General features: G+C 42.0%; 1 protein-coding gene across 2 annotated transcripts in view; it reads right to left on the bottom strand.

Annotated features, from left to right (window-relative positions):
* NR1H4 (nuclear receptor subfamily 1 group H member 4) overlaps positions 1–13,852 on the bottom strand; it is a 113,069-nt gene that overhangs the window by 84,258 nt on the left and 14,959 nt on the right. Inside the window, exon 2 of one of the 2 annotated variants that reach the window (XM_044280638.1) lies at positions 9,629–9,994. In XM_044280638.1, the coding sequence (XP_044136573.1) occupies positions 9,629–9,920 (292 nt within the window). In that variant the 5' untranslated portion in view covers positions 9,921–9,994. Of the gene's footprint in view, positions 1–9,628; positions 10,229–13,852 lie in introns of those variants that run through there. The other variant, XM_044280637.1, reaches the window with a different exon arrangement.

Raw genomic sequence — 13,852 nt, 5'->3', positions numbered from 1 at the left:
TTGTCAACTTTTTTTAACTTTATTTTTGGAAAAGGACGCTTTTTTTTTTTTTTGAAACTGAAAAAAATTAGAAAACGTAATTTTTGTAACTTTTTTTTCCCACTTTATTTTTTGTCCCACTCTGGGACTTCAACTTTTGGGGGTCTGATCCACTTTACAATGCATTACAATACTTCTGTATTGTAATGCATTAGCTGTAGGTGTATTACCACTGTAATGCCTGTGAGATCCAGGTGGCTGGATTTCACAGGCTCTCCTGGAAGGCAGCCACAATGCCTAAGGAAGGCATCAGGCTGCCTTCCCTGCCATGGGGTCCCTGTCACAGCAGCGCGGGTCCCCATGGACACCGGCACCCGTGAGGATACTACACGTGCCGCAGTCAGCGCTGACCGCGACCGTGCAAGGGTAAATGCGCCGGCGTTTACAAACATTTCTGAAAGAATGGCTCATTCTAAACAGCTCACTGAATTCCATTGCAGCACTGTAAAAGGATGCCACAATTTTAGTCAGTTCATGAAATTTCTTCCCTCCTAGATAATCTAATTCCATGATCAATTGTGAATGGTATTACTACAAAGTGAAAGTGTCTAGGAACCATAGACCATGTAAAGTTACACAGCTGGGTCACCGAGTACTGAGGGTAATAGTGCATAAAAGTCACCAACTCTCCACTGACTCGTTAGCTGCAGAGCTCCAAGCCTCCTCTGGCATTAAAGTCAGCACAAAATCAGACATGTGCCAAGAACTTCATGGCATGGTTTACATGGCCAAGCAACTGCATAAAAGTCTCACATGAAAAAGCACAATGCCAGGTGTTGGATGGAGTGGTGTAAAGCAGTGGTTCCCAACCTTTTTTGAACCAAGGACCAGTTTCATGCAAGACAATTTTCCCAGGGACCGGGTGGGGTGGGGGGTTCTGGGCAGGGCTTAGGGGGAGGGCGGGGTCTAGGGGGTGCTGGTCGGCACTGACTGATTCACGCGCATAACAAAACACAAGGTGCATATTAAATATATTACACTATATAACGACTATATAAACTGACTAGGGTCTCTGCTGCACTGGTCTCTGCTCAGACCTTAGATCAGACCCCCAATGCCTCAGATCAAACCCCCAACCTTCAGTCATCTATCAGCCCCTGTGTCAGCCATCAGCCCCCATGCCAGCCAACCATCAGCCCCCATGCCAGCCAACCATCAGCCCCCATGTCAACCAGCCACCATCTCCCATGTCGTTCAGCCATCAGCCCCCATGTCAGCCAGCCATCAGCCCCCATGTCAGCCAGCCATCAGCCCCCATGTCAGCCAGCCATCAGCCCCCATGTCAGCCAGCCATTAGCCCCCATGTCAGCGAGTCATCAGACCCCATGTCAGCCAGCCATCAGCCCCCATGTCAGTCAGCCAGCCATCAGCCCCCATGTCAGCCAGCCATCAGACCCCATGTCAGCCAGCCATCAGACCCCATGTCAGCCAGCCATCAGACCCCATGTCAGCCAGCCATCAGACCCCATGTCAGCCAGCCATCAGCCCCCCATGTCAGCCATAAATTAGTCCCAATGTCAGCCAGCCATCAGCCCCCCATGTCAGCCATCAGCCATATGTCATCCCCCAACCCTTATGTCAGCCATCAGCCCTCATGTCAGCCATCAGCCATATGTCATCCCCCAACCCTTATCTCAGCCATCAGCCCTCATGTCAGCCATCAGCCCTTATGTCAGCCATCAGCTCCTCACCATCGCGATCCTCTTCATCCTTCTGTCGGCTGTGTATCGCGGGCGTGGCGCACAGTGTGAGGTCATAGTGCGCCCTCACACTGTGCGAAGCCCTGCACAGCTGACAGCTAAGCCGAGGACCAAGAAGCGGTGAGTACAGATCCTTCACCGCTTCCTGGTCCTCCGGTACTAATGAAGCTCTTCCATAATGGAAATGCTTCATTATTACTGCGTTAAAGATGGCCCTGATTGCCATGGTCCGGCAAACAATCTTCCAAGGGCCCGGTCCTGAGCCCGGTCCTGGGCCGTGGCCCAGTGGTTGGGGACCGCTGGTGTAAAGCATACCACTGGACTCTGCGCACACTTCCCTATCTGGCTGCCTAATAGATTAGTCTGAGTTTGGTGAATGCCAAGACAACATTACCTGCCTTACTGCATTGTGTCAAGTGTAAACTTTGCGAAGGAGGGATATTGCAGTGTTTTTTTTTTTCAGAGGATGGCCTTGGCCCCTTAGTTCCTGGGAAAGGAAGGAATTCTAGACAATTTGCAACTTTGTTGAAACAGTTTGGAAAGGCACTTTTCTGTTTCAGCATGATGGTGCCCCAGTACACAAAACAAGGTCCATAAAGGCATGGTTGGGGGAGTTTGATGTTGAAGAACTTGAATGGCCCAGACAGACCCCTGACTTCAACCCCATCGAACACCTTTGGGATGAACTAGAAAAGAGACTGCAAGCCAGGTACTCTCATTCAACATCAGTGTCTGACCTCACAAATGCTTTTCTGGATGAATGGGAAAAAATACCCACAGACACACTTCAAAATCTAGTAGAAAGCCTTACTAGAAGAGTGGAGGCAATTTTAGCTGCACCCCATCCCGACCTCTGCGCTCGCAACTGGTGCCATAGCCGCCAGGTTTCTGCTGTTTCATAAAGCAGACAACCGGGGCTTATGTCTTCAATAGGCGATAATGCTGATCTCTGGCCTGCAACCCCTCATATGCCATGGTCAAAGTAACCATGACATCTGAGAGTGCAAACCCCAGAAAAGCAGCACATCTGGTCCTCAGGCCTCATGCACACGACAGTTGTTTTTCTCGGCCTCCGTTCCGTTTTTTTTGCGGATAGGATGGGGATCCATTCATTTCAATGGGTCAGCAAAAAAATACTGATATTTCATCCGTTAGTGTTCCGCTTCCGTTGTCCATGTTTCCCTTCAGCAAAAAAAATAGTGCATGTCCTACTTTTTTCACATTTGCGGACAAGGATAGGCATTTATTACAAGGGATCTGTGGAAAAAAATTGATCCTCCCAAAAAAAGGATGCCACATCTGTTCTTTTGGGCGGACGTAAAAAACAACTGTCGTGTGCATGAGGCCTTATGGGAATCAGGGGGAGCCATTCATTTCCTGTGAAAGTTCCGAATCTGCTGATGCTCCAAAGCCTTTTACAGGTATATTTCAATGTAGGCCTGCAGGTGGCTGCACTACATTTCAATATACTGAATCTTCTATTTGTCAATGGATTTATTTACATTGATATATAGAAATGGCAATCTAACGAATGCATGAGGTTAGGGCCTAAAAGAAAGTAGTACAAATAAACAATGAAAAAAATAAACATCATAGGCCGCATGTTGAAACTCCCATTCTATTAAAATATAAAAATATGTATCCCATATGGTGAAAAGCGTAATGGGGGAAAAAAAACTTAAAATGGCTGATTCGCCATTTTTTCGTCACTTCACATCCCCAAAATATTGACTACAGATTAGAGTTGTTGCGGGTATCAAAATTTCGATACCCATTTGATACTTTTGTCCCGGTACCGATACGATACCGGCATTTCCATTTTTTCGATACTGGCCTGCGCTGCTGCGCAGTCTAGTATCACAGAACATGAGCGCGCTGCTGTCAGCGCGCTCATGTTCCCTCAGCAGCACGGGGAGAAGAAAGCAGTCTCTCCCTCCCCCTGTGCTGCTGCCGCTGCCACCAATGAGTAGAGAGGGGAGGGCGCACGGCACCACCAATGATAGGACGACCTTTTTTATGGATTCAGACTTAGTTAAGTTAGCAGGACATGTAGAGCGGCGCCCAGGGTTCTCCCTGCACCTACTATTATTCCTGGGCACCGCCCAGTTAGCCCGCTGTGCCCTAGTTACAGTCTCCTGTTCCATATGCTGATTACTACTATCGGAGTGATGGGGAGAAGACATCAGCTTCTCTCCTGGGCGTTCCTTCCCCTAACTCCGTTAACTGCCGCTGATCTGCTGCCGACACCCGCCTCCTGTATTAAAGGTTAATTATTATTGGTAGGCACAGTGCGCCAGCCCCCCCCCTCAACCCCCCCAGTATTAAAATCATTGGTGGCAGTGGCCACAGGGTCCCCTTCACCCTCTTCATTGGTGGTGCAGTGGCAGCTTCTGATCAGAGCCCCAGCAGTGTAAGCCTGGGGCTCCGATCGGTTACCATGGCAGCCAGGATGCTACTGAAGCCCTGGCTGCCATAGTCTGCTCCCTGCTGCTGTGTGCACAAAGAACAGGGCAGAAGGGAGCGTGTAAAGTCCTATTCACCCTAATAGAGCTCTATCAGGGTGAATAGGACAAGGGATGAAAAAATCCCCGGTTCTAGCCCCTAAGGGGGGGAATAGTTATAAAAAAAAAAAGTAAAAAAAAAAAACACCAAAATATTAAGTATTAATTACACATAAAATATATAAACAATAAATAAATAAACATATCGTCACGTCCGAAAAGTCCAAAATATTAAAATATAAAAAAATATATGCGGTAAACGCCGAAACAGGGAAAAAAATGCGCGATTTGACATTTTAGTTTATTTTTTCTGCGTGGTATCGAATGGTATCGAGAATCGCAATACATTTTTATGTTATCGAAATCGAATAAAAAAATTGGTATCGCAGCAACTCTACTACAGATTGGCCTACAAAAATGACCCGTCACACAGCTCTGTATACAAAATCATAAAAAAGTTATATGGGGTCAAAATATGGCAATAAAAAGAAAAAAATATATTTTTATTTTTTTAAGTAGTAAAACACAAGAAAAACTATATAAATGTAGTATTGCCGTAATGGTACTGACCTGGAGAATGAGTTTTACCACATAGGGAATGTTGGAGAAACAAAACCCATAAACCAGTGTCGGAATTGTGTTGTTTTTCCAATTTCAGCCCATTTGGAATTTTTGGGGAAGGCAATGAGTTAAAAAGGGAAAATGCAAAAACGGAAAATCACAAGGGTTAGAAGGGGTTAAATAACTGGCTTACCCCGAAAAGAAAAAAAAAACAGATGCACAACCAGGCAGAAGATCTTGGTTTCTAGGATTTTTTGGAGGAGCAATAGCACTCAGCACCATGCAGGAGGAAAGACATGACAGGCTTATGTCTTGAAAGGAGTAGAGATCATCTGCTTCATGTTGAAGCCTCCCTGCACACCTACAGTTCAGTGATTTGTAAGTGTGTCTGATGGCTGGAGCATAATCTGATATCTTAAAATGACAGAGGACAAGCTGGCACCTCCATTTGCCATTAATCCTGGTTGTGCCTGGAGCAAAAGCACTGTTTACTCCAACCTAGCCTTACCCCAGTTTGGGTGCATTGTGCAACACAGCAGGTACAATATTAGAGTATGAGGGGTGGCAGCAGACACAGAAGTGGGAGTAACAGCAGGTTGGAGAGTTTGGGTAAGGTGGGTAGGGAGGGTGCTGAAAAAATACGTGCAAGAGAAGACTGCAAACTCTGCAGATACAAGTTGTAACTGGAAAAAGTTATCATGGCTGTCTGGGCCAAATAGAAAAGTGTAAAAAGGGAATGACTACAATCATAGACAACATCACCTATACGTCATTGGAATTAACCATACTATGATCAGTTATGCAATCTGCAAAATGCCTGCGTGGAACTGGATTTCACCACTATATGGTGGTAAATTAATATTGAATTAAGCGTACAATTATTTATTCATGGTGTAATTGTATTATTTACATGTAGTATCATTAGTAAGATTGGTCATATTATTGTGTGTTTTCTGCAGTAATAGTTTACTCTCTGAAGGATAGTATTATTTGGTCCTGGTATAGTGGTATCATTTCATAACTACGTATATAAATATTTTTTGTGAGAGTAGAGGACACTGGGGATATTTTAAGACCCTTGAAGTACCAGAGATTAGCACTGCAGCAGTCTGTACAATGCTTTCGGAATTGATTGTGTGTGACTGTCTTGTTGATACAACATTTCAGTATTTGGGGGTCCTTTTTATTTTCACCAGGGCCACACTTGACTAAAACTGGCCCTGCCCGCTTGCTCAGTAATCTGGACAAGCACAGAGAAAGGAGAGAGAGTTATTTAGGAATAGAAAAACAAAAATGACAGCATTGATGGAGCCATCACATGACAGACACCCTACAGACCCATTTATCATAATGAGCTCCAGCGATTTTCCGTTATGGTGTCCATCGTTTTACCTGAAAAATCAACAGCACCCGCAAAGCAGACTTTGCATACAGCATATCTGCCAAAAGGCATTAGAAGACTTTGAAATCACATGGTTAACAATTTTTATATGGTTAGAAAAGACTAAATTAAGCTTTTTGGCCATTAAAATGAGACTGTGTGTGCAGCAAGCTATACACTGCTAAAAACACTTTCTACTGTTATGTATTGCTGGTTGGGACTGTAAGGAAGACATTTTTAGGCTTGGAAAAATGGAGGGAAAGATACATGGAAATCCTGACAAACATGTTACAGTCTGCAAGACAACTGCAATATGGAAAAGATTTCCCAGGAAGACATTTTAGTTGATCATACACAACTGCTAGTAGTTGGTTCATGGTTGAACAGCAGTTGAACAAACAAACATCTGTTTGCAGAAACGACCAGACACATTTTACTCCGTATTGACTGTTACAGTTGTACAAATTAGTCATACGTGAAACCAGGCGATAGACAAAAGACCTTTCTGGGAATATTCTTTCAAAGAAAGATCTTTAACTTACGAGCAATCTTTCTTTGAACAAAAGGTCTTTCATCCAATTATCGGACAGAAATATTAAACAACGCCGACTCTTTTTCAAATGATAATGCTGTGTCATTGGTCAGCTAAAACGATTGTTAGACTTCAACTGGACGAACGTTCATTTTGGTTGAAATCGTCCGTATTGATCAACTTTAGACTGATGTGTATGGGCACCTTCATTTATCACAATCAGTTTAATCCCAGAGAGAAACCTTCTCAAGCATTAAGTCAAAATTACACTGAAATATTTTTCTTAGCAATTTTAAACTCCTAGTTTAACCAAAATTTCTTATAGGATTAAGATTCACCAATGCAGTCCCACGTAGTTTCTTACATGCAATACTAGAATGTGAAATTCAAGACCCAGTAAGGGCCCATTATATATTTAAAAGCAACTAATTAATGGGGCCATAAAGTTGATGATCTTTGCTTAGGATGGATTATTAATATCAGATTGGGGGCATAGGTGCCACATCTCCTTCATTGTGTACCAGAAAAAGCTCTGTACATGTTTTAATGGCTGTGCCTGGTATTGCCGCCCAGTCCCATTAAATTGAATTGGACTGAGCTACAATGAGCCGCAGTATCAGACACAGCCAATTCAGCATGTTCAGAGCTATGCCTGGTTATCAACCAGGGATGCAGTGCTTGCTGGAGTGCTGCGAGGGTACCAGAAATAGAACCCCCCAACAATCTAATATTGACATCCTATCCTAAGGATAGGCTACGAATATTGTGGTCCCGTAAAACCGCTTTTATATCCCTTTAGCACTACTCAGAGATTTGTTACTGAGATCTGACAAACCATTCTGTAGCCATAGACAATTTCTGAAGTTGTAGAGTGCAGGAATAGATTGCGCCAACAGAAAAACCAGGCTCTGACACCCACAGGTCCAGCAGAAGACAACTCTAATTAGAGCTGACTTTGACCCAATCACCCAATCACTTGTCACTAGGGTCTATTGTTATGGGTTGTGTCAGAAATAACCTATTAGAAATTATTGATCATATTTACTGCATGTGAAATGATATCAAAGTGCAGGAAGAAATGAAAAGTGTATGTAGTGACAGACACATTACCAATTATAATGATGTTTCAGCTTTACTCCATCATAAATGCATAATATTTAATCATGACAAAGGGATAAACAAAGTTATAGACGCAAAAAATAAAGCATACAAAAGACATCCAGTATTTGCAGGAGCTACTGTATAAGTCAAGACAGAGAAACCCACCATTTATCTGTTGTTGGCAATTCTTACATTGTCAGTCTCAACAATTTTTGTTAAAAGTGAAAATCTTGTAGACCACAAAAGCTAAAATACATCACATTTTCTGTAGAAAGGAAATAACAGTGAAATAACTTTGATGACCCATTGTTAGGATAGACTGTCAATGTAAGATCAGTAGGGCAGCCACTACCAGGACCTCTAACCAACAGCAGAAAGAACAGGTCTTCACCACAGTACCTAATAACAGCACCACCTTTGTCCATGCACATGGACAGCTCTGTTTTGGCTATATGAAAGTGCCTCAGTCCCATCATTCTGCTATCTAAAGAGAACCCCACAAACTGTTGGTCTTTTCTGAGGATAGGATATGTGTAATTTCCAAACCAAATGTTCTACTGCTAGAAAAATGCAAAATGATCAACTGAGAGAAGAGTATGTGAAGGTGCTTACACTGGTCAACATATTTGTTTTAATTCAGTTTAATTGTTGGATATTAGTATGTTGGTGCCACTATTTCTCAAATAATAAAACTAGTCTCCTGATTTTGAGTAATTTATTATCATTATAGTTAGGGTCATAGAAAGTGTATTAACTTCATAGAACATATAGGTTATAGAACCACAACTCTGATAATGATTGTTCTGAGAATATATAATGTAATAATGTATATTCCAATAGATAATGGACACAGACAGAATGGACACATCTATTATCTGTCTATGCTGGCTTTGTTCCATTATCCATTTCTGTATTCATTATTACATTACACTCACATAATTAATGGCGTTGTCCCGACAATTTTATTTTTTTAAACTGAGTCAGAATGGTGTGAAGTAATAAAATATGTAATAACTTAACGATTACCCCCACCTCTACCATTTCCTACCCTGCTGGTCTGTACTTCTTGGTTTCTCTTGACATAGAAGTATGACAGTTCCGCCAATCATTGGCTAAAGCTGGCCACGACTGCAGTCGGTTATTGACTGAACAGTGATATTTCCTGTGTCCAGAAGAACCAGAAAGTAAATACTGGAGGGATACAGGGAGCACTGGTTGGACATCAGTAAGGCTAGTTTCACATCTGCATTTTTAAATCTGGTAGACTGTTCTGGCAGAGGAACAACCTGCCCAAGTTTACCGTATCTGGCATAGCTGGATAGGGCTGCCCACTGCTGGATCCTCATTGATGCAATGCGATCTGGCTGCTTTCCAGCATTTATGCCGGAAAACAGACAAATCCCATTTTAGTCAATTGAGATCTGACAGTGTATGGCCCAATCTGGCTACGTCAGATACTGTGAGATTTGTCAGGCAACATAAAAGTATTACTCTTTTATTATTTTACACCATGTTGAGCCACTAAGAAGATCATTGGCTGAAACAGGTCATGACTGCAGTCGGTTAATGACTGAGCTGTCACATTTCCTGTGTCCAGAAGAACCAGAAAGTAGAGACTGGAGGGGATCCCGGATTTTTGAGAAAATAATATCAGCTGTACAAATGCCATCCCTTATGACAACTTTTTACATGAAGTTATTCTATAATGATATCTCTTAGTATAATAGCTCTTCATAATTAGTCTCCTGGGTCATGATTTTCACCCAACAACCTGTTATTACAATGTATATATTATAAATTTGGTCCTTCTTACCTTTGCATCCTTCACAGGTTAGGGCATTGTAATGATATCCAGAAGCCTTGTCTCCACAAACAACACACAATTCATCTCCTTTTACCCTACAGCCATAAGGACTAACCCTGGTCTTCTTAGTCGGGGGCAAATCCACTATTTCAGTATCTATAGAAAACAAGCTGTCAGAGGGAATCCGTTTTATCTCATAAATTCCATTAGGGCACCAGTCTTCTGCTTGTTGTGTGTAATATCCAGAATGAACATGGTAGGGTGAAGATGTGACTGGTTGGTGGATTGTAGGAAATTGCATATGATTGTAGGGAGTTGTATATGAAGGTCCTTGTGAGTCATGGTCTGGTGAAGGAGAATGCACTGAATGTAGGCCTAGAAGAACAACAAATAGTGAACAAAATATAAGTGATTCAGTAGAGAAAAATATGCCTTAAACGAATGTAAGTACTAACAAAATGATGCCCACAACTAGGTATAAAATTTATTCTGATTTAGATTACTAAAATAAGGATGAATGGCTTCACCACAGTAGACAATACTCAATAAGTGAGTTTACCCAGATAAATAACAATGACAAACCTATACTGAATATTGTAGGAATCAATATCCAATCAATTCATTCTATTCTTGGGCCTAATGGTTTACACCAGTGTTTCCTTTTTCCATGTTAAAAACACTACGCAAACCCCAAAAATTTTTGCATTGACCCTTAGGGCTCTTTAACACTAGCGGATCCCGTGCGGACAATCCGCTGCGTGATAGAGAGCCAAGCCCCGTTCCGGACAGCAGAGACACGGAGCAGTAACATGATTGATAATGCTCTTTGCCTCTCTGTGACCTTTTTGCTACAAAATCACAGTGACAACTTTATCTCCCTGTGATTTTGTAGTAAAAAGATCACAGAGAGGCACGGAGCATTATCAATCATGTTAATGCTCTGTATCTCTGCTGTCCGAAACGGGGCTTGACTCTCTCTCAGCAGTGGATTACCCACACGTGTGAAAGAGCCCTAAGTGACCAGTCTTTTTGGGGAATTAGTGACCAAGCAATAACTTACTGATTAACTTTTCTATGTTATAAATTTTGCAGCATTCATTTTTGGGCATAAATAACACAATAACTTTACCCTCTGGGTCCAAATACATATTTTTCTTAACATTTTACTATTTGTGCACAATAAAAACCCTTTATTAAAAACAAAGAAAATATTTTTGAATCGCCACACCCCAAGACCCATAACAATTATATTTTTGCTCCATAAGACGCACTGAACCATAAGACACATATAGAGGAGGAAAAAATAATAATCTATACAGTATTTTATTAGACTGCAGATAAGACCCACAAACTTCATCAGTCTCCGAAATCAGACCCTCATTCCTCATCAGATCTTAGATCAGACCCCCGAGGCCCATTTGACCTCTGTATAAAACCCTCAAGCTGCATCAGACCTCTACATCAGACCCCCAGCTCCTTCAGACCTCTGTATCAGACCCAAGCTCCATCAGACCTCTGTATCAGACCCCCATCTCCATCAGACCTCTGTATGAGACCTAAAAAAATAAAAGAACTTACCTCTCCTGATCCAGACCTGTGCTGCCACTCTACAGATCCAGCTCTTCTTGTTTTCTGTCAACCCTGCGCTGCACTGCCACCTGACGTCGCGCAGTGTCAGATCATAGTGCACACCTATGTGCACTACGTCCTGACACTGTACGCAGTCAGGACACGTGCAGTGTGGTGCCTGGAAGAAGACCAAGGAGCAGTGAGTACAGCCAGCGCAGCACTTTACTTATCGCGCCTCCTGCATACTAATGACATAAGAAAATATACAATATAAAATGATAACTGACTAGTTCCTTTTAACAGTATCAATCATTTAATTTAATCCATGTGGGGTCAAAGTATGAAGTTTAAAGATCCAAAAGGATTCCCTATTGATCAAACTGTTGAACCGATTCCTGGCAGTTATTTGTTCAATAATAAATAGCCATGAGCAAGAGGAGTCTTTATTATGTGTTTGCATAGAATCCATAGTTTAAAATTTAACCTTTAATGAGCAACATAAAAAAGGGGTTGTGCAGGAGTTTTATATTGATTACCTTTCCAGAGGATAGGTCATCAATATCTGATGACAAGGATCTGACACCTGGCTCCCCTGTTTGAAGAGAAGACGGCACTCCATGTGAGCTTTGCTTCCGGTTCATTACACTACGTGTCCTCTCCCTTGCAGTGGCGGTGTAGTGTACACTCGCTTCTGAGACGACTGGCAGTGTAATATAGAGGAAACAATGTTCACGTGGAGCTCCTCCTCCTCTTTAAACAGCTGATTGGTGGGGGTTCCGGGTGTCATAACCCTGCTCATCATATATTGATGACCTATCCTGAGGATAGGTCATCAATATAAAACCCCTGCACAACCCATTTAAGACAATAGACTAAACACCAGGGGGTATTCTCTAAATAGGCCCACCATGTAAAAACCATGGAGGAGTAATCCATAAAAAACAAACTCAAAAGAGCACAGGCAGGGCAGGGAAGAGGGAGGGGGAGATTAGACCTAGACCCCTATCTTGGTGGGGCAACCCACAAGGGGAAACCACTGCAGACCACAAACGTACCTGTTACCTCTGTCTGTGCCCTAAGATCACCCTACACTTTTCTGTCCCTGTATCATCCCAACACATTTCCCCCTATGATACAGGGTTCATCATGGGACCCATAGGGAGGAGGGTGAATCCTCCTAACCAACAAAGAAATAAATAAACACACAAACAATTGGTCCCCTGAACAATGAAAGATGAGCCACAAAAAGGAACAAATGTAAGAAGATAAAAGTTGGCAACAATCGCCCAGCCCACAATGGGGCACTGTTGATGCAGTAAGGGTGTCAGCCAGTATACATAATTTCCAGTTAGAAATAGGTGCCCAATATAAGTCCCGCCCATCTGCTTCATGTGCAATCTGCTCATTGCAGACCTCTAACATTAAAATAAATATAAAAATAGTAGTGGACAAACAAAATACATAACTAAGGGCTCCTCATCTCTCCATCTTGTCCCGGGGTCCCATAGGAAAATGCGTTCCATCGTGGAACGCATCTGAAAGTGGTAAAAGTGAGTTGTACACTTGTACATTAATATAACAAACACAAATTCCACGATAGTACATAAGTACATAATGGTACTAGTTATAAATAGGTAAGTATATTGAAAGTATTGGTATGAGTGATATTGCCATTGATCCCAATACCTGGGTTATTATCGGTTAACAATACATAAGGAATAGATGAAGAGGTTGGCATCCACCTTAAAGGTAGCAGCTGCAAGGAATGTTATTGAGCCATTTGATGTAATGACTGGTACCATTATCCAAATAACTATTTGTATCAATTTGTTTAAAATATGTTTTAGTTACAATATTACCATTTTGAATATAATAAGGTAGAAATAATAAATGGATATTTCTGAAACTTTAGAAGTAAATGATAACCCCATATGATTATTATTGAGATATTATTCTACAAAATCTAGAGTGTGTTTGGCAAACCCCTTCCAAATAAATAAAAAACAAATATACCGACGGTAATAAACAATGCAATCTTGGTAGAGAGGGTACTGCGCATGCCCTGCCTCTGGTGGAATACATATATATTGTCAAGGATAAAACGCATGCTAAGTATAAAAAATGAATTTGAACTGAGGTAAGAGAAGGATCATTATCCAAATAAAATTTGGGAGCGGTCAGATCATGCAAAATATTGGAGTACAAAGAATCTATTGTGAGAAAACAATACTGGGGTAGTAGGGCAAGGGATTTAATTTCTTTAATTAGTTGTGCATAATATTTTAAAAACACAGGGGGTCATTTATTATTAGATAGATGCCAATTTTTGCCGTATAATCTCAGAATCTGCGACTTTTCCCCGCTCACGCCAGGTCTAAAAAAAGTAGCATGTAGTGGGCAGGGAAGGGGGGGCTGGCCCATCTCATTTATCATTTTTTTGCCTGTTTTAGGAGTAGAAAATGATCTAACTCTACACCAGCAAGGGGGCTGGCATAGATTTAGGCCAGCGGTAGATGTGCCTAAGTTATGTAGAGGGCGACACCTCTACATAACTTAGGCGCACCACGCACCAGAGCAAGGGGTATTAAGATCGGCGTCTCAAAACGGCTGTCTTAATAAATGACCCCAATATTCTTGTGAATAAAGATCTATATAGTGTGATAA

The sequence above is a fragment of the Bufo gargarizans genome, chromosome 2, assembly GCF_014858855.1.
Source record: "Bufo gargarizans isolate SCDJY-AF-19 chromosome 2, ASM1485885v1, whole genome shotgun sequence".
NCBI classification, from domain to species: domain Eukaryota; kingdom Metazoa; phylum Chordata; class Amphibia; order Anura; family Bufonidae; genus Bufo; species Bufo gargarizans.
Note: the sequence above shows the minus strand (reverse complement) of the source record. Positions and strands in the feature narration are given on the sequence as shown.